General features: G+C 41.0%; 1 protein-coding gene across 1 annotated transcript in view; it reads left to right on the top strand.

Moving 5' to 3' along the window:
- Window positions 1–22,606, top strand: part of LOC308234407 (nuclear nucleic acid-binding protein C1D-like) — a gene marked incomplete at both ends in the record, with an annotated part of 131,600 nt that extends 108,994 nt beyond the window's left edge. Inside the window, one exon of the mRNA XM_080642050.1 lies at window positions 22,122–22,606. Coding sequence (XP_080498176.1) covers window positions 22,122–22,606 — 485 coding nt within the window. The remainder of the gene's footprint in view (window positions 1–22,121) is intronic.
- Window positions 22,607–26,122: the final 3,516 nt, after the last annotated feature.

Here is a 26,122-nt window from a genome sequence, read left to right as displayed (position 1 = left end):
GATGCCTAACTGCTCCCCTGCCAGCCATTTTGCCCATAACTGCCCTCCCCTGCAGGCCTGGTCCCCCCCAACTGCTCTCTCCTGCAAGCCTGGGTCACCCCCAACTGCCCTCCCCTGCAGGCTTGATCGTCCCCAACTGTCCTCCCTTGCAGGCCTGGTCCCTCCCAACTGCCCTCCCCTGCTGGCCTGATCACCCACAACTGCCCTCCATTGCAGGCCTGGTCCCTCCCAATTGCCCACCCCTGCTGGCCATCTTGTGGCAGCCATCTTGTGTCCACATGGGGCAGCCATCTTGTGTGTTGGAGTGATGGTCAATTTGCATATTATTCTTTTATTAGATAGGATAGAGGCCTGGTGCACGGGTGTGGACCGGCTGGTTTGCCCTGAAGGGTGTCCCAGATCAGGGTGGGGGTTCCCTTAGGGCATGGGGCAGCCTGGGTGAGGGGCCTGTGGTGGTTTGCAGGCTGGCCACACCCCCCGGCGACCCAAGCAGAGGCCCTGGTATCTGGGATTTATTTATCTTCTATAATTAAAACTTTGTAGCCTTGAGCGGAGGCCTGGGCCAGCCAGGGCAGGTGTAAAGCTTGGCTTCCTCCATTGCCAGGGAAACCCAAGCCTCCTGCTCTCTCTGTGGCCGCAGCCATCTTGGTTGGGTTAATTGGCATACTCACTCCTGATTGGCTGGTGGGCATGGCTTGTGGGTGTAGCAGAGGTACAGTCAATTTGCATATTACTCTTTTATTACTAGAAAATGTAAAATATCTTCTGACTCCAAAATTGTAGGATCATTCTCTAGGTCTATAGGTGGAAGAGAAACAGTGGGAAACATGGGAAAATTACAGCAAAGTCTTACATCTTAGTTGTGTTGAGCTTTGTCTATAATTACTTAGTAAGGCAACATTAGCAGTTCTTTAACTCATTATTGCTTTATTCCTCCCAGTTATTTTGCTGGCTTCTTAGTTTCTTAGTAGTAAAAAAAATTTCTTGAAGAAGAGAAGATATAAAGTTGATTAAAGGGAGCTTAGCTATACCTTATAATTGATAATAGGATCAAAGATGAGTAGGGAAAGGAGATTCAGATAAAATAGAAAAATTTTCCTCCCTCCCCTCTACCTTTCTTCTTTCCCTCCTCCCCTTCCCCTCTCCCTTCTTCCCTTTCATCCTTTCACCCTCCCATTCAATCAGCTAACTAATCAAACAGATTGTCAACCAAACCATCCACCTTATTAACTACCCTTTACTGCTGAGCACATATATGGACCAGATCAGAATCTTGTCCTTTGAGAACATGCAGGCTAGTCAGGGAGATATGACATGGGGATACTAATTATGGCCCTATAACACAGGGGGAATGTATTAATTGCCAACAGAAATACAGAGGAAGTGGCAAAGGGTTTCAGAGCCTGGACAGATTTCTAGCTAGGGGGTTATATTTGTATCTAAACCATCCTGTGATCAAAGCATATACCTGCTATTTTGCAATATATTAATTAACTATTAAGAAGCCAGGGAGCCAATTAAAAGACTTAGAAAAAATAAAACAGTCATGAGTTAAAATTCAAAGAACCATACATATTGGACACAGTAGGAACAATTTTAAATGATATGAAAAAAGACTATAGAAATAGAAATCACATAATTAGATCTGGGTTTTGGAAGTCAATAAAGAAAATAATGTATTTCTATGTAGAAAAAAATTCTTTGAGATTTATAGACTCTCTGCTACTGAATTGAATGACAGAGCTATTATTCTGTTTTAACTTGTAAGACTTTCAATCCTCACCTCCTCCATAAGACTTTCATGTTTCTTTTCCTACAGTTCAGGCTTCCTCTGAACTCTTGCAGTCTCTATGTTTGCACCATTCATTTGACCACCTTGTATGGCACGGAGGTCCTTCCAGGTGAGCTCTTCTGGAGAAGCATGAAAACAGACATGCCAACCAGAACCATACTCACCAGGAAGGTTAACATATTCCCTGAATTCAACTTGGTAATAAACTTTCAGAGAAAATTGAGATAGCTTGACTGAGGTGGGCTGCTTTGTGGGATCCATACTATTTTAGCCAATTATCAGAAAATTTTATGCAAAATTATTTATACTGTCCTAAGAAAGTACCAAAGTTCATTGTGGCTCCAAGAATAGTAATAGTAAGATCTAGCTTGTCTGTGGTTCTTTCTGCTGGCTTCCCCTGGCCCCCACCCTCACTTCTCCTGGGGGAGGGAAGGAGAGGAGCAAGTGGCCTACAGATGGGAGGTGGGAGGAGGAACCAAGGCTGGAGTTTGATTACTCAGAGTGCTGTGAAACATACTAGTAACTATGAAGGTTAGAAATTGAACTCATTCTTATGGGCATTTTGGAAGCATAGATTAGAAATAATATTTTTGAAAGTTGATATTATGAAAATCAACCTTATTATCCTACTATCTGGAAGACTGCCAGGAACAAATTCCTGGTGTTCTAAGGGAATGGCCCCTTATGGCCTTTTTAAAAAAGAACTGTGTCTGGAGGCATTAAATAATTTTCTCAGAATTAATGACTAGTGAAGGACATAGTTAGGACTTGGATCCTCCACCTTCACTGCCCCCCCCCCCCCCCCCCCCGCCAAGCAAACCTCTATTCTCTTTCATTTTTAAAACCTTGGAATCCTTTTTCCATATTGAATTGTCACACAAATCCAATATATAAAACATAAGAAGCTATTTTCCTTTCTCTTCCCAACCCTGTCATTAGTCCCCAGGGCTCTGAGGAGCACAGTTAGCAAAACTTTGTTTTTTGCAGAGAGACTTCCTAGGAAGCTGAGTCCGTTCTCTGATATCTTCACTCATCCAAGCCCCTGAAGTTAGATACCCATTATATCTCTCAGGAGGTTGAACCAGGAGACCCCGGCAGTCTCTGATTCTGGTCCCCATCACGTCAGAACTCAAGACCACACACACAGGTCACACTGGGGGCTTGGGGAAATGCATGGCTGAGATCCCAGCCAGTGTGGGCGGTGCTGTGTGTGGCTCTGGAGAGCCTCTGATGCTACTTTGTATTGGTCCCACTTGTGCCTCTTGACTTTCAGGTGAGCTGTAATTCTGTTTCTAGGGCAAATGGAGAACCTGGAGAATTATTGCCTGGTAAGCAATCAGAAAAGAAACCAATGTTCAGAAATAGCTTAGTGCTTCCAAGGATGGTGGGAAAAAATATCCTAGCCAGGCAAATAGCTCAAGGTGAGAATGTGGGCATCTAGCATTTCTCACTGAAGAGTTGGAGGCTGGTAGAGTCAGGAAGGTTTTGCATACTTGGCGGTGACTTCAGAGACAACAATGCTGTGAGAGTTTGGACCTTGACTGCAGGTTTATAAAAATCTTATTTCTTGGCTTTTGAAAGTACTTGTGAAACCTTATTAACATAGGCAAGATCATTCCCTGAGATAGCAACCTTCTGGCAGAACACAATGCGGGGGAGTTTTGGGGACAGCCTGACATGCTTCCTGAAGTTTGCTGGTTTCCTACACCTAGAGCCCAGTGTAGAGTATTGGGGAGGTGTGAGCCCCCCTTAGGGAGTCCACATCAGCAGGCCATAATGGGACTATGTTTTTGGGATTTATTAAAAAGAGGGGCCAACCCATGCCTCATCGTGGTTTGCTCTAGCCTTTGTTGGGGACATAAGAGAACCCAGTGGTTCCTGGAGGCTCAGCATGGAGGAGGATGAAGTGAGAGACAGGAGTCATAAGGTTGCCCAGGTGGGTTGCAAGCCAAGTGAAGGGAAACCTGACCAGAAAGTGTCATTGAAATATGGCGACACAGGGGAAGTGATGCTTGCTCCTCAGTAATAAGAGAGCTCCAGGCAAAGGCAGACCTTGCCTGTAGACAATTATGAGCACCCCCTAAATGGACACCAGCATAGAGCAGAGATCTCCCGACAGATGGAAACATCCTAAGCAGGGTTGGGACTAGGATGAGACAGGGAGATGCTTAGAGCACCAATTTAAGGAGGCCTTCCCTCTTAGCATTGGGCAAGTGCAGGGTTGGTGCCACCTTTGCCTCAGCCTAGTCCCAGCCTGTGAGCTAAAGTGGATCAGAGATTTCTGTTTCTTCTATAACCGTCTCACTCCAGCGAAGGGTGGGGTCTCAGGGAGGGAGAGTGGGCCTTGGGAACAAATGTATTTCCCTCTTTCCTCCTCCCTCCTTCCTACCACCTCCTGGAGCCACAGTCCTAGTCTCAATAGACTAGAGCTTTAAACTGGAGATCAAGACTGTGTTGGGTTATCCTATATAATAAAAAGGTAATATGCAAATTGACCCTCACACCCTCATGTCACAAGATGGCCACCCCCATGTTGTCACAAGATGGGCACCCCCATGTCATCACAAGATGGCTTCCCCCACATGGTCACAAGATGGCCACCACAAGGTGGCTGCCCCCACATCATCACAAGGTGGCTGCCACAAGATGGCCGCCCTCATGTCATCACAAGATGGCCACCCCCACGTCATCACAAGATGGCTGCCCCCACATTGTCACAAGATGGCCAGCAGGGGAGGGCATCTGGGGGTGACCAGGCCTGCAGGGGAGGGCAGTTGGGGGCGATCGGGCCAGCAGGGGAGTGGTTAGGGGGTGATCAGGCTGGCAGGCAGAAGCTGTTAGGAGCCATCAGTCCTGGATTGTGAGAGGGAAGTTCGACTGCCAGTTGACAGTCTGGCAGTCAGACGTCAGACATCCCCTGAGGGGTCTCAGATTGGAGAGGGTGCAGCTGGGCTGAGGGGAAACCCTCCCCCCCCAGTGCACAAAATTCGTGCACTGGGCCTCTAGTGTTTAAATAATTAAAAGGGTCTGAATAATTGTGGAATTGGGATAAGGTGTCATAAAAGGGGGCCACAGCAAATAAAGACTGGGGTCATTGATATCACACAATTGAAACATAGACATTTAAAAAAAACAAGTTCATGTAACAAGTTATTGGGACCCTCCAATAAAGTGGTTGCATAAGCCACTCTGAAGAGGGAGGAAAGGGAAGTCAGAGCAGAAAAGGGGTTGTGGAGGGAGACTCTAAATTATCTACTCTTTAAAATTAGTGGTCCTGCCTGTGGAGGGATTGGATGTCCGGCTGGCCTGGGTTCGAATCCTGGTTCTATCACTTACAGCTGTGAGACTTGGGCAAAGTATTCAAGTCCATTTCTGACTTGTGAACAGGACTAAGAACACTACTCTTACTCCATATCACTGTCATAAGGATAAAATGGCAGAATAAGTAAAGCACTAGGATTGTTAGCACCTGGAAGTATAAATGGCAGTTGTGTCCACTGGCCTTACCTCTGTTCCCCGAAGGGAAGGAACTTGCACAGTGGACCATATGAGCGTGTGTGTATGTTGGGGTTGTGTGTGGAGGAACAAGGTGAGAGATAATCTTGGAAAATACAGGACTGGGCAAGGAGGAACTCTGAAGGTAGAAATAACAACATGCTGTCAGTCTGTATAGGAATATAAGTTCACAAAGTTAGGAAACATTCGAACTGAGTGCTTAATTGTGAGTGTCACTGACTTGTAGCAGCCCGTGAAACTTTACAGAGGTTATGATGGACACATAAAAGGATGTTACTCTCTTCAGTGGTAGTCAATTCGTGGACCTAAGATATACATAAAGCAAATATGTCGTTTTTCAGGTGATTGGACATAACTATGGAGGTCAGTAATGGAACTCTTTCTTATGGACATTTCTGATGCATAGATTAGAAATCATATTTTTGGAAGTAGATATTATGAAAATCAATGTTATCATCCTACTGTCTGGGAGACTGTCAGGGACAAATTCATGGGCCTAGTATCCTAAGGGAATGGCCCCTTATGGCATTTAAAAAATGTTCATGTGTCTAACAAAATCCTAGGTTTTCTTTGTGCTTTTCCAGATTTCTGGAGGAAAATATCTGCCACATGTAAACAATAGTGTTTGCTCTTTATAAGTAAAAGAAAAAAAATAAAAGAAACTAGCCAGAGGCATTGTAATAATACTGAGAACATTAGAAGGAGGAATGACCACATATACTGGGGTGGCTGATCTATAACATGCATCACGTTTTGACTTGATATGTTATGAAAAGACAAATCATTTTGTTTACACTAATAGAGAAATTAATTTTTTTTCTTTTGAAGTTTAAGTTTGGAATTATCCTATCTTATCCCCTCCCAACATTTCTTTTAGAAGGATGGGTGATTACTGAATTGGTCTTTCTTGAAAATCTAATACTTTTCTCATTATCATAATAATGGTATTTATGCTGTGATATCAATAGGTTTTTTTCCCCCAGTGGACATTTCTTTTTAAAGCCCTTTGTTGAGACATTTTAAATCCAGCCATAAATATTTCTTTGAAACTGGGCTTGGGAGGTTTGATTTTCAGTGCTTTGGAGAAAAAGAAAGTTTAAATTATCTATAGTCATATTGGAACACTGAAATGAGAGTTCATTAAAAATGTATTTAAATTTAAAAAAATATTTATGTCAAGTAAGGTTTTTTGGGTACGTTTTAAAGTAAGGAAATATGTTAGACATATTGCTTCAGATTTTGTTGGAAAGTGGGCCATACCTGTTTATCCAGTATCTGATCTATATTTCGCTTAAATGAATAATTTTATGGTTTATCCAGTTTTCCTAAATTACCAACAATTTACCTCTATTATAATGAGAAAAGCTGTGTATGTTTTATGTAGATATATGTGTCGAGTTAATTAACACCAAACTCAAAATTAAATGAGAGAAGCAGGGGATCTAATGAATGCATGGGTGATATCAAAAGCAATCTCCACACTATTTCTTTCCAAGAATATGATTGGCAGTGGGACCTCTTGGCTTAGTACACAAACAGAGGAGATGGGGAAAAGAAGTGCTGGTATTTTACAGTTTATTTTCCATTATTGTATTTCATTTTTAAAAGGACATTGGAATCCTTTGGGAATTCTATCACTGCCTAAAATTCTGCTGCCAATTTCACATTTTATTTTAAGTTGATGTAGTGATAAAATTAAATATGGCTTAAAATAAAATAATATTGAAAACTTACAAGAACAAACATCCCTGGAAGAATGGAAGATACATATCTGAAAGAGAATATCTATATATTTAATTCTTTAAAAACACCCTAATTTTAATAGCTGTATAAATGCCAACAGAGATGCACAGCTATCAATGATCAGACAGACTTGTACTTTGAAACCTCTACCAGAATCAGGGCCTACAGAAATGACCTTTTGAAAGGCTATTAATAATCTAAAGTATTATAAACCATAGTCCCACTTTAGCTGCTTTCCTTTTAATTTATATTTAATGTGATTTGCTTCTATTTATGTAAATTCATAAATAGAATTTACAGTTCACGGTAACATAGTATAGGCTCTTATAAGTCCTGCAGTAAAGAAACATTAAATTCTGTTTATCCTAATGCTTCCCAATATTATTCACTATGGAAGACTTTCAGTTCATTGAACTCCTCTTTATATTCCTAGGAGATGGATGTTCCACAAATCCCAATGTGGGAAATACCCATCTAACTTTCTGAAATTTGGCTTCTATAAAAAACACAAAAGAGATTATTTTTAGTCAAGATATTCTCTAATTATTCTGATTTATATCAGATAGATTGGGCATTTATATCATTGTACTATATTTATTTTTAAAATGCATAGTTATGTGCTAGGCAAATCTAATCACTATGTAAATATCAGTTACTTAATCCTCATAATGAGGTAGTTATCCCATTTTAGAGATGTGGAATTAAAACACAGAAAGGTTAAGTAACTTGCCCAAGTAAACAGAGTAGATGATAAAGGTGGGTTTTGTTCCCAGGCAGCTGAAGTGTTTCTCCTACTATATCCGTACTGTTGGTCTTTTTCCCAGATTAATGCAGGCTCCACGCAGCTTTCCCTCTCTCTCACATCCACTTTAACTAACTAGGGTCTCTGAGATTAGGAGTAGTGAGTCAGCAGTCTTTCAGCATAAGCGAAAGGAAGTCTGAATGGAGCTCAGCACAGGCCTTACATCTCTCACCTAGATGGAGCTGAATTTTAATATTATGACGATAACTGTTATCAGTTTTTCCTTATCCCATTTTGTTTTTTGTTGTGGTGGTTAATCCTCACCTGAGGATATTTTTCCCATTGATTTTTAGAGAGAGTGAAAGGGAGGGAGGGAGGGAGGGAGAAAAAGAGAGAGAGAGAGAGAGAGAGAGAGAGAGAGAGAGAGAGAGAGAGAGAGAGAGAGTCATCAGTGTGAAAGAGACACATTGATTGTTTGCCTCCAGCACGCTCCCTAATCAGGTCGAGAATCAAACCTGCAACCCAGGTATGTACCCTTGACTTGGAATCAAACCCATGACCCTTGGGTGCACGGGCCAAAGTTCTAACCACTGAGAACACCATCTGGGCCTGTTTTTTTTTCCTCCCTGGAGCTTAAATATGAATCATGTTCATCATCTTTATATTCAGTTAGCCTGAGAAGCAGGGAGGCCCAGTGTTTGGGAATAAGACTCAGTGAACCATGTTAAATCCATGATCTGCCACTAAGAGGTGGATGACCTAGGAAAAGCCATGCTTCCTCTTTGAGCCTCAGTTCTTTCATCTGTAGAAGAGAATTGAACTAAGGGACTTTCAAGACTCTGCCCAACACTATGACTTTATACCTGACATTTATTTATTTATTTATTTATTTATTTATTTTTAAATATATTTTATTGATATTTTACAGAGAGGAAGGGAGAGGGAGAGGGATAGAGAGCTAGAAACATCGATGAGAGAGAAACATCGATCAGCTGCCTCCTGCACACCTCCCACTGGGGATGTGCCCGCAACCAAGGTACATGCCCTTGACCGGAATCGAACCTGGGACCCTTCAGTCCGCAGGCCGACGCTTTATCCACTGAGCCAAACCGGTTTTGGCCCTGACATTTATTTTTAAACTAGAGGCCCAGTGCATGAAAATTCGTGCACTTGGGGGGGGGTCCCTCAGCCCAGCCTGCACCCTCACAGTCCAGGACCCCTCGGGGATGTCCGACTGCCGGCTTAGGCCCACTCCCCTAAGCCGGCAGTCGGACTTCCTTCGCACTGCTAAAGAGGCAGGAGAGGCTCCCACCACCACTGCTGCGCTCACAGCTGTCAGCCTGGCTTGTGGCTGACTGGAGCTCCCCCTGTAGGAGCGCACTGAACACCAGGGGGCAGCTCTTGTGTTGAGCGTCTGCCCCCTAGTGGTCAGTGTGCGTCATAGTGACTGGTCATCCTGGTGGTTCTGCCTTTAGGATCAATAGTATATTTGCATATTAGCCTTTTATTATATAGGACTAGTGGCCCAGTGCATGAAATTTATGCACTTTAAAAGGGAATTAATTAGAGGAAATATTTTAATATTGCTATTTGCCCTATCTCTATAATAGAAGTGTCAGAGATGAAAGAAAATTAGTAAAATGTCTATGAAAATCTCCCTCCTGTCAGAGTCTGGGGTGCGCTGTGGGACCCAGACTCAAGTCCCCGCCCACCCACACATGCCTCGAAATTGCACGAGACCCAGACCCAGCCGGCCCCACCCCCATTGGGTGAGACCCAGACCCAGCCGGCCCCACCCCCATCAAGCCCTGCCGGGTGGGAGGCCGCGGCCTGAGGTTCCCCGGCCCAGCGCCAGGGCTGGGGGCACGGCCTGAGGTCCACCATCAAGCCCCGCCAGGCAGGGGGCATGGCCTGAGATCCTCCACCCCGGCCAGGCACCACATAGCCTCAGTTCCCTGCTGATTGGTCATTATGGCATATGCGAATAAAGAGCTAATATGCAAATATACTATTTGCATATTAGCTCTTTATTATATAAGCTTGCTTTTTTCATTAAAAGTGTTGAAAATTAGAAAATTGGAGTTACTGAACAATGTGTTTTTTCCTCTGTGTTCATGCTTATATTCCTTAGAGTGGATTGAAGAATTCCATGGTTAAGAAATTTCCCCGAATGGGGAGACTGTGATGAATGACTCCAAAGGTCCTTGTTCTTTGATTTCTTACAAATAAGCTTCTTCACAGCTTTGTATCTTTTCAAGATAATACCAATCTAGGAACATTCTAGATAATTACTAGCTTAGGAGTCCTCCCAGTTGTGAGCTTGTGAACAAAGAGCTGTTTTATTCATCAATATATTGTCAATTGTACCTATCAGAGCGTGTTGCACATAGTAGGGACATAACAATAATGTTCAAAATCAATTGACCTCAACTTGGGAGGTTTGCTTGATTTTGCATTTAGTCAGTTGGCAATATTTATTAGCATCTTGGGTACATTCCAACAGAAAATTTAACTTAGTCAAAACAAATGAAAATAAAAAACAAGATTAAATAATTTTGAAAATGGTGGAAGTGTCTCATTAAAATGAAAAGGAATTGACTGTAAATCTACATTTTCTTGGTGAAAATTGGAGTTTATTAGTATAATTCATCAAATTAGGAAGCAAAGTTGATTAGAGTTATTTGATTGAGACTGCATTGATTAAGGTATTGAAAAAAGCTATAAATCTAATCAAGAAAAACATCCCTCCACATGGGACAAGTACTGGGTTGACATTTAATAGACAGTTGCTTTTTATAGAAGCTCATTTAATACTAGAGGCCTGGTGCATACAATTCTTGCACAGGTAGGGTCCCTAGGCTTGGCAAGTGATCAGGGCCAACCAGTACCTTCCTTCCCCCAGCTGCTGGCTGCCAGCTGCTGGCCGGGGCCTTCTTTCATTCCACGCCTCCCCCTGGTGGTCAACGCATGTCATAGCAAGCAGTCGAACTCCTGATGGAACAATTTGCATATTAGCCTTTTATTATATAGGATTCACAATTATGAAGATTTACCAATTTTTGACTTAGCATAACTCTTGGGAAATCTGTCTTAACAGAGTCTGAAGGAAAGGGCTTGTCATATCTCAGGAGAATACAAATAGCAAGATCTTCCTCCTTTTAGGTGAAATGCAAGTAGAACAATAATTTTGGACACTTACCCCAGTTGGGTATTTAATCAGAATAATTTAGGCAGAATCCTCCCTTTGTGATCTCAGTAATGCTATTTCTCTCTACTTTCAGCATCTCCCTGTTGTGTGCACATGGCTTGGGAAAATATTTATTTATTTATTTATTTATTTATTTATTTATAAATATGTTTTTATTGATTTCAGAGAGGAAAGGTCAGGGAGAGAGAGACAGAAACATTACTGATGAGAGAGAATCACTGATCAGCTGCCTCCTGCATGCCCCACACTGGGGATCGAGCCCGCAACCCGGGCATTTGCCCTGACCGGGAATCAAACTGTGACCTCCTGGTTCATAGGTCGATGCTCAACCACTGAGCCAAGCCAGCTGAGCTTGGATAAGTATTTAAACTTTTTTCTTCATTTCTGGGTGTGCAGAGATAGCCTTTATGGATGAAGGACGATGGAGCATTTATTTTTAGAAAATAAAATGCTGCCCTTTCACTGAAAACATTTTTTTTTCCTGGAGAGCCTCTACAGATCAAACGTATTCTTTTTCACAATTGAACCAATCCTTGCAAAAGCTGTGACCACAGTTTTTGATTTATTTTGGCTTGAGATGAAAGGCTAGCACTTTGAAAACAATTCCACCAATGGCTTTCGCTAGGGAGAGCACCCCGAGTGGGATCACAGGAAACATTTTGAAGGATGGAATGGTGAAAACATGTTTCTTGTTAAAATGCACTTTATGTTGAGATTCTACCACTTGAAAATATTTACCAGTGTCTTGAAGGATTTTAAAATATTTACAGCCATTATATGCCCAGCTATGCTATATAGTTTATTTTCTAGAGCTGTGAAATCTACTTGGAGTGATATCTTCTAATTCACTTTGGAAATTATTCTCATCACAGCAGAGGCTTTACCCTGACCAATGCCTGAATAGCTACCATATGCTGTCAGCAATTCCGTCAAACTATATCCTGTCTGTAACTACTTTTGCTCCCACCTTAATAACTCCCAAGATAATTACATCTCAGCATGGACAACTGTAAAGGCTCCAAAGGGATCTTCCAACTTTCACATCAACCCTCCTTCCCATCATGGAAGTGTAATCTTCCTATGGCAGCCAGCTTTTAATACTTAAATAACTTCTTATTAACCTCCAAAGGACATCACACTTGGAATAAAATTCAAAATCTTAACAAAGCCTGTATGATCTTGCATCTTTCTCTCAGACCTCATTTCTACACTCTTGGTTCACTCTGCTGTGGACATCCTGGTATTCTTTCTGTTTCTCAAAACATGCCAAACAAGTTTCTGTCTCAAGACCTTTGCTGTTTCTTCAGCCTGGAGCCCAAATCCAAGAATTTACCTCATTAGGTCCCTACTCACTGATACCTCCTCAGAGAAGCATTTCTTCACACCACGCCTCCCCCCGACATTTTTTAGCGCTTTTATCCTGCTTTGTTTTTCTTCAAAGCACATGAGGGCAGGGACTTAGTTTTGTCAATTACTATCTCACTTCACATAGTCCAAATAAATGTTTTCACAAACTGGGTGGTTTAAACAAGACAAATGTATTGTCTTACCATTCTAGAGGCAAGAAATCCAAGATCAAGGTATCAGCAAGGTTGGTTCCTTCTGTGGGCTGGGAAGAAGAATCTGTTCCATGCCTACCCCTTATCTTCTGGTGGTTGCTGGCAACCTTTGACTCTTGGGCTTATAGAAATATCAGTCTAACCTCTCCCGCTTCACCTTGTGTTCTCCCTTAGTGCATGTCTCTGTGTCCGAATTTCTCTTTTTTATAAGGACATCAGCCATATTAGATTAGGACCCATCCTACTCCAGTATGACCTCATCTTAACTAATTATATCTGCGGTGACCCTATTTTCAAATAAATTTACATTCTGAGGTGCTGGGGTTAGGACTTCAACATATGAATTTGAGGGGGGGGGGCACAACTCAACTCTTAACAATGCCCCTTCCTATGATTGTGGTCAGGCCTGAGGACCTAATTATCTGATAACTAGCCATTGCTTTGCAAATGAACATTAAAGACAAAACCTGTGGGTGAGTTAGGGACTGTTTTTGTCCCTTAGTTCCTTTAGCACTTCATTGTTGAAGAAGAGGATGTTTTTATTTCTGACAACAGTTGTTTATCATCCATGGGATTTATGCCTCTCTCCCTCCCAGTGGATTACAACTCATAGGGAGCCTTATGCTCCCTATGAGAAAAGATTCTGAGTAGGATGACAGAACTTGTGCATTCTTGCTGTGTCAGTTTCTCCCTTCCTGCACACCTGCACCACTGAGGGTGCTCTCTTTGGTTTCTCACTCTGTCCGCTATCTTATGAGCACTCAGTGGAGTTCTATGGAAAACAACCTGTGAGTGAGTATAGATTTCCTTGTGTTCTGGGGCTCACAAGAGTTCTATATTGTCAGAATAGCCCATACTCGGCCTTTAGCATTTGCTAAAATTGTCTGATTTCATCTTACTTGCTCATATGGTAGCTAGCACATCTTCCTCCTGTGCTGAGTCAGTCTGCATGACCCATATCTTCTCTGAAGTATCTGTCTCTTGGCAATTCAAGATATTTGGTTGTGTTGTGACATCAGGTGACCAAGAAGTTCAAAATCATGGCATTTCTTTGTTGTTAGAGTTGTTAGCAGCATTCTTTCTAGCTTTCTATATCCTAAACAGAAATAGAACTCTTCTACATCCTTTATTTTATAGAAGCACAGTGCAAGCATGCACTTCAACTGTGCGATCATTAGTAAGTGACAAAACAAAAAACTAGAACCCATGTTTTCTGTTTCCTAGTAAAGTCTCAAGCAATTATTTCAACATGCCTAAGGCCATTCCCTCCCTCCCCTCTGAGTTCTATCTTTCTTTTTTTTTTTTTTTGATAACTCATCCCATTTTTCAAAATCAAATTTCCTCCACGGTCAAACCCTTGGCCTACTGTTTGTCTGCCTTTTCTCCTTGGGTCAGTCTAGTCATTCTCAAGACCTCACCTATCATCTCCATGCTGATTGCCTAAAACATGCATTTCAATTTTTATTTCTAATCTAGATACCATCTTTTTATCTGCTAATTAAATTGCTCTAGACTGATGTAACTTTATCATCTCAACTTTAACAAGTGCTGAACCACATATTTAACCTCTGAATCCCTTGCCCTTTCACCCACTCCTCCCCATTCCCACATTAGTGTTTTTTGCTGACTCCCATTTTCCTGTCGGTGGTAAATTCCTTCTGGTTCTCTACTATTGTAACTTAGGATTCCTATTTTACAATTGTCTATTTATCTATACCAGTCAGTCTTCACAATAAAATAATCACATTTTCAGTCTCATTGGCCTTTATGATCCTTTCTTCCCAAATTGTGATTTAGATCATGTCTTAGTCCATTAGGGAGTGTTATGACCTATTATGATAGACTGGGTGGTTTATAAACAACAGACATTTATTACTCACAGTTCCTGAAGTTGGGAAGTCTAAGATCAAGATACCAACAGAGTTGGTATCTGGTGAGAGTCCACTTTCTGATTCAGAGATGGCTATCTTCTTGCCTTGCCCACAGATGGTGGAAAGGGTGAAGATACTCTGTAGGATTTCTTGCCAATAATCCCATTCACAAGGCCTCTACTCTCATCACCTAATCACCTCACAAAAGCCCCACCTCCTAATACCATCATACTGGGGATTGGGTTTCAACATATGAATTTCAGGGGGACACAAACATTTAGTCTATAGTGGACCCTTTTGGTCTGATTATGGACTAGAGGCCCAATGCATGAAATTTGTGCAAAAGTAGGCCTTCCTTTCCCCGACTGCCAGCACTGGCTAGCCTCTGGCACCCAGGACTCAAGCTTCCCTTGCAACCCCAGCTTCATCCAGAAGGTTATCCGGAAGCACATCTGGAAGAATGTCTGGTCTAATTAGCATTACACTTTTATTATTATATAAGATTATTGCCATAATAAGCATCCGAAACATCCTTGGCTTTCCTTCTCTTTCCCATCCAACTCCTATTCCCTTATCCATCCCCTCCCACAATTGCCAAGCATTCACAATAGACCTATCTTCCAGAAACATTGCTTTTACCTCATCAATTCTCAGCTTAAGAATCTATAATAACTAAATATAATTTTGTAGATAAAATCCAAATACCTCTTATTCTAGAATTCAGGGCCCTCTATCAACTCAACATCACTTCTATCAACTTAGCGTCATCTTTTACTATGCTTACTAGAGTTACTTTAAAGTATACGTTTATGCTTTCCCCCACCCCCAGTGCCCCATCTCACATATGCACATTAAATGTGGGCATGTAGGTGCATAAAGAATCATTGCTAACTCAATTACTGAAAACAGCTTCATTTATCCAATGTGCTATGTGTTCCTAGACATAGGTGACATGAAGTTTTCTTTCATTGGGCTGGCACAGTGATGACAATAAGACTCTTTATTATAGATATACTATACAAGAGAGTAGTTAGCATTGAAAACAAACAAACAAACAAACAAACAAAAAACAGATGCCATAACGAAGAGATTCTTGTCTTTAAGTAAGGAATAATACGCTTGGTGGTTAGATTTAGATTCCTACATGTAATTGATGGCTGATTTAGGAAGTCTTCTCTTACACACAGCAATGTGCTGTTTAAATTAAAATAGATGAGAGAAATGATTCCCCCATGGAAGAATCTCTTTAAATTTTAATTTTAGTCATTTGAATGAAAATTGTGCACCAAGAAGCAGAATGTCAAAGATTATTTGAAACCTGTCAAAAAAAATTACTGGCTATTTGAGACTTGCATTTCCTGAATGACTTAGAGAGAGGGCATAAGGCCTGGTAGTAAATCTTGGCTTGTTTGATAACTTGATTCTGTATATATTATTCCAGATGTCTACTTGTCTGAATTATTTTATTTAGGAAGAGATGGAGAGAAAAAGCAGTGATGAAACTAGATGGAATTGTTTAGATAGAAAGAATTCCATTTAAGTGTAATTCCCCTGATAGCATTAATTTGGTAAAAAACCTCGTACATGACCTGCTCCTAACCTTATATTGAGCAGTCAAAGATAGCTTGTAAAAAAAGGCACTGTCAATTCTAAGCTACAATAGCTGTCGTTTGCCACCAACAATGGCACCTCATATTCTGTGTGCAAAGTAACTAATAGGGCCTGATTGAAGTTTGACTTCTATTATTCCAGTCATGGTGGAGTCCCTTGAGGATGAGTAGGAAATGCCACTAGGCCACCCACGGTCTGTGCCTGATTTCTAAATTCTGAGCCTTTCCTCCCCTGCAGCAGCTACTGCTGCTCAGACTAATAATGTTTGTGTATGTCTCCAATAACTCTCAGACATTTCACAGGACTGGCACGTGGAAGTTCAACTTAATCATTGCAGGACTAACAAATATTGATAATTCATTTATTTCCTTCTCCCCCTTTAATTTCTTCCCTCTTTCCTTCCTTTCCTCCCTCCGTCTTTCTGATCTGTTCATCTATTTTTAGAGAACATATTCAAAAGATGATACCTCTTGGCTTAAATCAGCTATTCCATCCATGATTAAAAGTAGATTATTTTCCCTCTTTGTTGCCTCTATTTTTTCCCCGCTCTTTTAAGTCTTCTGGAGAGAGTAGAAGGATAGTCATATGAGGAAGAAATAGGAAAACAGACAGAGGAGGAAGGAAATGAGGGAGTGCAGATGGTAACACAGAGGTTAATTGAGAGGAATAACAGCCAAATATGAGAAGGGAAAAATAAATTGAAATTGTAAAGAAATGATAAATGAGTGAAAGAGTTCAACCAGCAATTTATGGTGAGACCTCTTAATATTCTCAGACTTCAGTTTGGTTTTCTATAAAATGGGAGTGCTTTTCCTTCTTGGTAAAATACTCTTTGAAGTCTTTGTATTATAGACAATCTTTCCCAGTGAATTATTAAGCTTCTTTTAAAAAAACACAAACAGATTTCTAGTGAATGCCGGGATCAGTTATTTTTCTCTGTTTTAAGGCTATAGAATATATTGGAAAATATTGATTATTCAAAAATCACCTTGGGCCTTTCTGGCCAATTCTATATAATACATTTTCCTCTTTTACCTCTTAGGATATAAATTTAATAAGTAGACAATTCTTAACAATTGTGCTCTTTGCCATTTAACTTTAGGATGCATGTGTATGCTCCAAAGGTATATATAAAACATTTTAGAATCACTAAACTTTTAGAAAATAATTATGATATTATTTAAAATCAGTCATCTTTATTTTCTTTTACAAGCCAATCTGAAAGGACAATGTTTGGGCCATCTACCCATAGGTCAGCCTTCTGATCTTGTAAATGGATTTCTTTATTTTGTCTTTCCAGCTGTAGCCCAATCCTGTCAAACTAAATTTTTTTTATCCTCCCCTGGAGGATATGTTTCCATTGATGAGGGAGGGAGGAAGGAAGGGAGGAGAGGGAGAGAGAGAGAGAGAGAGAGAGAGAGAGAGAGAGAGAGAGAGAGAAGAAGGGAGGGGAAGAGAGAAAGGAGGGAGGAGAGAGAGAAAACAAGAGGGAGACAGAGAAACATTGATGTGAGAGAGAAATGTCCATTGGTTGCCTCCTTGTATGAACCCCCACTGGGAATTGAACCTGCAACCTAGGTATATGCCCTGTTTGGGAATCAAACCCACAACCTTTTGGTGTACAGAACTATGCTCCAACCACCTGAGCCACCAGACAGGGCCTGAGAAACTAAATTTGCTGAGAAGATAATTTTTAAAAGTTCTATAAAGAACCCATGTGGCCCACCTCTAGAGCTTTGCCTCTCCTTCTTATTGTCTTACTAGAGGCCCGGTGCACGAAATTCGTGCACGGGTACAGTCCCTAGGCCTGTCCTGCGATCAGGACCATCTTCCCCAGCTGCTTACAGCTGGTCCCGCCCCCCCCCCACTCACCCCCCCCCCCCATTCCCCATTTGCCATCAGGTGATCAGAGCCTGCTGGCCAGGGGAAGGGACCAAGAGGTTGGCCGTTCCCGCCCACTCACCAGCCCCACCCCCGCCATGGGTCACCCTCTGTATGTGGGGTGACCGGCAGGGCGGGGGCCTTGGCCTGGCACTGCCCACATTTCTCACCATCCACCCCAGTTCTCCATTCGCCATTCGGCAATCAGAGCCTGCTGGATGGGGAAAGGGACCAAAAGGTGGTTGGTGTGCCTCATAGTGACTGGTCAAGTGGTTATTCTGCTGTTATGGTCAATTTGCATATTACCCTTCTATTATATAGGATAGAGGCTAGGTGCATGGGTGGGAGCCGGCCAGCCTGCCCTGGTGGGGCATTGGGGTGGGGGTCCCCGCTGGGGGGCAGGGCTGGCCAGGGCGAGGGGCCACAGTCATTCTGGTCTCTGGTCGTTTTGGTTGTTTGCTGTTTTGGTCACAGGGCTTTTATTATATAGAATATTAGGTGAAGAAAGCTTCTACAAGAGGGATGAATTGTTCTTGTAAAGCTGCTTTTCTGTTAATATATCCCCCATTCAACCTCTTGGCCTATACATTACTGCATTTTACATTACTTCATTACTGTACATTTTGTTATTGATTTTGATTAAATCCATTTGGAAGTCAATATTCACAACAGTAAAAACAGAGGGTATGCCTGACTATTACATACAGTACATTTATCCTTCTCCAGCCTACCCCTAAATGTGTGTTAAAGATCTGAAAGTATCTTCTGCCTCTTCAGTAAATCTCATCATGAGGTACTTCCAAAGCAAGAAATTATATCCAGCCTATGACTTATTGGGGCCTTCCAAGCATGTAAGAGCTGGAAGATGGTCAGTGTTTATAAGGCTTTAAAAGCACTCCTCAGCCTCACACTGTCCCTGTCACCAGCTGGCTGAGTTACAGTTTATTATTTATCATGTGCTGGGAGCACACTGTGTCTATGAGAAAACCCCTTTACTGTCCTTGCTACTCCCAAGGCAGAGGGAGGCTTCAGTAGCCACAGGGAAAGCAGCACCTTTGCTATTGGCATTAGCTTCCAAGGGAAGAGGTACAGGGCCAAGGAATGCAGCCAGCTGAGATCAGTCAGCTGTGATACAGAGAGTAACTCATCAATAGTGAAAATAGCCAATCAGCTGAAAATGGACTTCCAAAGCTTCAGAACACTGTCACCTGCCAGCTGAACAGCGATCATGCACTGTTGCTGAAAAGAGCAAAAGATTGAGCCTTACTCGCAAGGGCTCTTAAAAAGCTGCAAATGATTATCTCCCCACTCCCCGCCCCCATATTTCTGGTTCTACCCCTGGCCATTCTATAATAGATAATTGTGTAATAGTTTTTCAAATATGGAAAACAAATACCCTCCTAAAAGTAACATTACATTTTAATTAAAAATTTTGATATCTGAAAACAATTGATATCTGGTTCATTCCAGAATTTTGTACTAATTTTTATTTTAAAAATATCAAATTACTTATAAAAATGTCAAATATTTATCTTGATTGTAATATTTTTGGTGTCTCTTTAAATTTTGCACCTGAGGTGAATGCCTCACTCACGTGATCCTACTCCCAGCCCTGTTAATTAAGCATCACCACTTGCTCACAGCATCACAGCAAGATAGATACTGTAACTATTTTATAGATCACTAGAGGCCCGGTGCATGAAATTCGTGCATGGGTAGGGTCCCTAGACCTGGTCGGCGATCAGGGCTGATCAGGGCCTTCCTTCCCCTGGCTGCCAGCTGCCGGCCTGGGCCTTGCTTCATTCTGCGCTGCCCCATGGTGGTCAGTGTACATCATAGCGAGCGGTCAAACTCAAACTCCTGGTCGGTCAAACTCCCGAGGGGACAATTTGCATATTAGCCTTTTATTATATAAGATAATCTGAGGCTGATGAAGGTTAAAAGTCATGACTAAGAAAGATTATGGCTGAAATGGGTCTAGAACTCTGGTTTTCTGAATCCTGTTCTGGTATTCTTTTCATTTTGGAAATTCCAGGCCATCCTAGTTACACACAAATGAATGTTAACCATTTTTACAATTAACATGCATACAGTATAACACTTTATATATAAAGCACATGTGCACACTTAATCCTCATGGCAGTCTATATATGGTACCATAATTTTCCCTGTTTATAAAAAAAAAAAAAAGAATTAGAGCGGGCACAGAAATAAAATAACTTGACCAGGATCTCACAGAAAATAAATGGTAGAATATGGACACAAACCCAAGTTTTTTGAGTTTCAATATTATGCCCTTTTAAAATGGGCAGGCAAAGATATTTTTTTAAACAAAACACAAAAGCTGTTAAATAAAAAATAAAATATTTATAAAAAATGACCAAATTAAAATTAACATCTTAGTAAATGAACCTTAAAACAATAGTTACAAATGAGGAGAGTTACAAATGGAGAAACTATTTCCAATGTATATAACTACAAGAGACTGGTATGAAGAAGATGTAAAGAAACAAATGAATAAGCAAAACAAGCAACAGATAAATGGACAAAAGTATAAATAAATATATGAAGAGAAGTTCAGCATCATTCATTATCAGGGAAATGAAAATTAAATCCATGATGAGATTCCATTTTATATTCACTTAGTGTGCAAAATATTCACATGCCAACATGCCAAGTGTTAGGACATGGGTCCACACAAATGCTCATACAATGCTGCTGGGAGTGAAATATGGTACAGCCATCTGGGAAAGCAGTTTGCCATTAGCTCCTAAAACTGACCTATATGTACCTATGACCCAGCAATTCCACTTTTAGGTTTAGTCCCAAGATAAACTCTTGTACTTGCATAATAGGAGTCATGTACACAAATTATACATATACACACATACAGAGAGGAGAATTTGTGGGAATTATTTATTATTTTACTTAACAATTGTTTGTTGGGCATCCACTATAAATCAGGTTTTGTTACATCTTTTTAAATGATAAAAATGAGCAAAATACAGATCCTGCTATTATGAATATGCTGTACAGTCAGAGACATGTAAACAATACTTGTAGTAGAATTTGGTCTTTTCATAGAATTATAAGCAAAGTGCTTTGAAAGCCCAGAAGAGGGAGGAACTAATTCTAGAGGAGAGAACTTTTGAGCAGGTATTTGAATCTAGAAGAAACAAACTATATGGGACCAATGTGGTGGCCCACAGATCCACTGCGAAGGATTTGAACTTGGCCTGAAATGCTGGCTAGGGCTGGATGATGAGCAGGATGGATAGTCCAAATTTGGGAGAGCAGGATGACGCACAGAGAATAGTGGGGTCATTGACACACAGCTGAATGGAGAAATAAAAAACAACAGAACTGAGGGAGTAGTGCTTGGATGGGTTTTATTCAACAAGACTACAGGCCTTGGATGAGGAGGACTCATGACTTGATGTGAGAAAGAGAACACAGAACTTTAGGCTTCTGAACAAGGGCATCACATAAAGGAGGCTTGTTTTAAGGTCTTTGCTGATGAGTGGCTTCCTTCAGGAGATCTTCCTGCTCTGGACATTGGCTAAGCTAAATGGGAGTCAGTCAACATGGTTTTGCTTGGCTACATGTGGGAGGAGGAATGGTGATTATCTCCAATCAGAGCCCAGGCCGGCTTTCTCTCTACAGCGCATGCTGGGTTTGGAGAAAGGTTAGCCCAGCTTGCAGAAGGCAGAATTGGGTGGAAGAAAGAACACCAGAGTTTCAGGTTCCAGAAAAGAAGAGAGGCTTTAAACCCTCAAAAATGACAGACCATAAAATAGAGCAGATGAAGGAGAGGTAGAGGAGCACAAAGGTCATCGCTGTGGGAAGTGGCTGCATAATAATAATTACAGCACTCAATTAATACCTTATACTTGCAGAACACTTATGACACCTTATCATTAAAAACTGATTTCACTCTTGAGGGTCAATTTCACAGATGCTGAACCTGATTTTGATCTGATAGCTGGATTCAAAAGAGAAGATTGGGCAGGCAATTGGTGGAGGGTTTTTTTGAAAAGACAAATGACAATTGATAATTAATTATGAAAGCATGCAGTTGAGAAGGTGCCCCAAATTACTAAGAATTAGTAATGTAGACCTTCTCCAAGTGAGAATACAAGAAGTTGGCAGTTTGAAATCAGAAGAGGGCCCTCAGGGAGCACACAGTTGATCATAATAGCCAAAGAAGAAATGAATAAAGACCTGCCAGCAGAAATTCATGAGTATTTATCAGTATTTGAGAATTCCATTGGTGCTGTGGATGACATGCTGGCCACCATGATGTCTGTTTCTAGAAATGAGTTGTTGCAGAAGTTGGACCCACTTGAACAAGCAGAAGTAGATTTAATTTCTGCTTACATGTTAAATTTAATGTTTTGGGTTTGTTTGGCAACTCATGGGGTTAATCCCAAGGAATATCCAGTAAAGCAGGAATTGGAAAGAATCAGAGTAGACATGAATAGAGTTAAGGAAATAACAGACCAGGAGAAGGCTGCCAAGCTGGACAGACGTGCAGCTTCAAGATTTATAAAAAATGCCTGCTGGGAACCAAAACCTAAAAATGCACCCAAAGTTGCCAGTAAAGGAAAAAGTAAAAATTACCTTTTGGTTTTGATGTACACATGTTCAAAAAGTACATCATTTTTATTGTTTTACACAAAATAGGTGATTATGCGGCAATGCATGGTTTAAATGCATTTCTTCTTGAATTCATATAATATTTACATTTAAATTTGTAATGCTAAATATATTTTCCCCCAGAAAACAAACAAACAAAAAAAACCACAAAAAACTGGGCCATGTAATTTAATGAGATGTTTCTTTGTTTTATTGAGGAAAGACCGAGGTAGGTCAGGGGACATGGATCCTAGAACCAAGCAATTTTAGAGTCAGCAGACACCTTTGATCTTTTCTTCCAAACCTCTCTTTTAATCCTATAGCACATTATGTCTCTTTCTACAGTTATGTTTCCATATCTATTCATACCAAATGTGAGCATTGCATTTGCCTTTTAATTCCTTAGCATATTTCATAAACCTAGATAATGCAATTTTGCTTAAAATCAAGTTATAGATGGTTTCATCTTTAGCCCACATCTTCCATGACCTCAATTACTGTATTATAATATTGTTAGCAAATTAACAATAAATAATAGCATTTATTACACAAGATCAAATTCACTTTACAAGTAATTTACATATTGTCACAATGACTGTGCCAGTTGCCTATGATTTTGACATTGTTTGTGGGAGAGTGGCCAGCACTAAAACACAGGATCGAGACAATTTATTATGACACACTCTATGCTGTGGGGCAGGCGTCCTCAAACTGCGGCCCGCGGGCCACATGTGGCCCGCCGAGGACATTTATCTGGCCTGCCGGGTGCCGCTGCCTGTCCTGCTTAGCAGCCGACTCTTCCCGGGCCCGCAGTTTGCATAGGAATTTGTTCATCGTTGTTTTTTTTTAAACTATAGTCCGGCCCTCCAATGGTCTGAGGGACAGTGAACTGGCCCCCTGTTTAAAAAGTTTGAGGACCCCTGCTGTGGGGTATTGAAGGAATTAGTGCAATATAGCAGAAGTCAGTGCACATAATCAGTGTGGCTCTTGGGATTGTCCTAATTTAGGATATGGCAATGTAGTAATGGTTCTACCTGCTGACTTCTGAAGCAGAAAGTGTCCAGTACCGATTGAGCTCAGGAATATAAGAAGAAATAAAAAGATGGCTTTCTAAGCAATAATTTGAGGAATCTCATGTGTCTTCTTTTACCTCGATGCATCTTTCTTAGTTTTGTCTCTATGCAATGCTTTGGGTAGTGTAATGGCCAAGTGCAAAGGTGTGGAGCAGGATTGCCTGGGTTCAAATTCTGACTCTGCTACATTTTATCAGTGTGGCCCTGGGCAACTCATTTAACCATTCTATGCCTAAATTTCCTCACATATAAAGTGGGACTAGTCATACTGATTATCTTACAGATTGTTGTGAGGATTAAATGAGTTAACAGAAAAATGCCTCACTTGCAGTAAGCACCACAAATGCATTGGCTATTCATTAGTATTAGTCATGCTGTTATGCATTTCTATATCTCTTTTTACCTTCTTCTTTGTACTATAGTATTAATATTAGATCACATTTTCTTTCCTTGACATACCTGCCATCCTCCCTAATTCTAACTTCCTTGAGGGTAGATATTATACTTGCTTCACTTTGATTTAGCCCCAGCATATATGTTGGTTATGTAGTTGTACAATATTAGAGATAAGTGTACATTCAATGTGTATAATTTCTGAAGTAGTTCATTCTTTTCTAATAGAGTTAGCAAAAGAGAGCTTTTGAAAACTGTAGTACTCAGATGTCTGGGGGCTTGAGAATTCCTGTCTTTTGCCCTCTCCCTTGCTGTTGCCTCTCAGCCCATCTGGTAGTTGCTCAGGGCTTCTCCATTGAGAACCACTGGCAAACCTGAACTGATTTCAGTCTTTCCATGTGTAGGTAAGCGAGAGTATTCTGTTTCTGTATATCCAAGTCCCAGAATGGCCTCAGAGATATCCATATTCAGGAACCCATAAATGTCTTTTTTCCCCTGCTGTACTTCTCATAATAGCAGAAGCAAAAAGCAGTGGTTCTCAGAAATAGTGGTTCTCTAAATGTGGTCCTGTGATTAGCAGTAGCAAGGGCAGCATCTGGGAAGTTGTTAGAAATGCAAATTCTCGGCCCCACCCCAGACTTACTGCAGTAGAAGCCTTGCTGGAGGAGCCCAGCAACCGTGTTTTAACAAGCCCTCCCAATGAATGTGCTGCACGCTGAAGTTTAAGAACCACTGCTCAATCTATGAGTTTGTCTCTGTTTTGCTTGATTGAGCAGTGGTTCTTACACTTTAGCATGCGGTCAGATAACTCTGGTGTGTGGGAGCAGGAAGGTTGGAGGAATTGAGCAAAAAAGAAAAAAAAAAGTGATAACTCATGGACATGAACAACAGTGTGGTGATTGCAGGGGCAGGGGAATGGGGTGGGTGGAGGTGGAAGAGGGCATAGAGGGGATAAAAGGTGATGGAAAAAATAAAAAGAACCACTGCTGAAAAGGGTCATGATTCTCCAGTAGGACATCAGCAACAGCTACTGCAAAAGGGTGAAGAAAGGCTGAGCAGCCATCACCATAATAAACTATCACAGAGTGGTAGGTCTGTACCAGGTGCAGTGGTGCTTTCAGATGTATTAGGTCAGGGGTCCGCAAACTCATTAGCCAACAGAGCCAAATATCAACAGTACAACGATTGAAATTTCTTTTGAGAGCCAAATTTTTTAAACTTAAACTTCTTCTAACGCCACTTCTTCAAAATAGACTTGCCCAGGCTGTGGTATTTTGTGGAAGAGCCACACTCAAGGGGCCAAAGAGCCACATGTGGCTCGCAAGCCGCGGTTTGCCGACCACTGTATTAGGTTATTTAATTCTGACCACCGTCTCTTAAAAAGATGATATTAGCTCTGTGTTGCCAGGGGAGGAAACTGAGGCACAAATCTTTACCCACGGTCACTAAGCAGTTAAGTCACAGAGCTAGAAATAAAACTCTGGTCAGCTGATCCCCAAACTCATGTTTCTTCCACTATTTGACTTGGCTGCCCAAACCTTTAAAAAATGCACATCTTCATTCTTTGTGCTTAGTTTAAATTATTTCTATCTCAGGCACACGTTCTTTCTCTCTTTTTTAGAATGCCATATATTTGTATATATCTGTATGTGAGTACTCTAGCTAAATTCTGTACCCTGATAATATAGGTTAGCTATTTCATTTCAGCAAACATTTGTTGAGGGCCTACTATGTGTTGGGTATTGTAAAGGCATATACAAGGTGCTCATGTTGGCATCCTTGACCTCAAAATGATCAATCAACCAACTTGCTGGATCTAAAATTGTATGCAGAAAAATTAAGTTTAAAATATCCCAGATATTTAATTCAGATAGATCTTAAATACATAAGACGTATGATACTAAGATAATGAGACACTTCTTAATGGTTAATCATTTCTTAATGGTTAATCATAGTAGTTAATGTTGAGATTGACCAACATTGCTGACTAATTTTTATATTAGCTAGTTTAAGTAATGGTCTGAGGCAAGGGACAATGAGTAGCAAGTTTAGAATATAGAGTTGCATCCACATGTTTATAACCACTCATTCTTTCCAC

Source organism: Plecotus auritus (assembly GCF_963455305.1).
Source record: "Plecotus auritus genome assembly, chromosome: 1".
NCBI classification, from domain to species: Eukaryota; Metazoa; Chordata; class Mammalia; order Chiroptera; family Vespertilionidae; genus Plecotus; species Plecotus auritus.
Note: the sequence above shows the minus strand (reverse complement) of the source record. Positions and strands in the feature narration are given on the sequence as shown.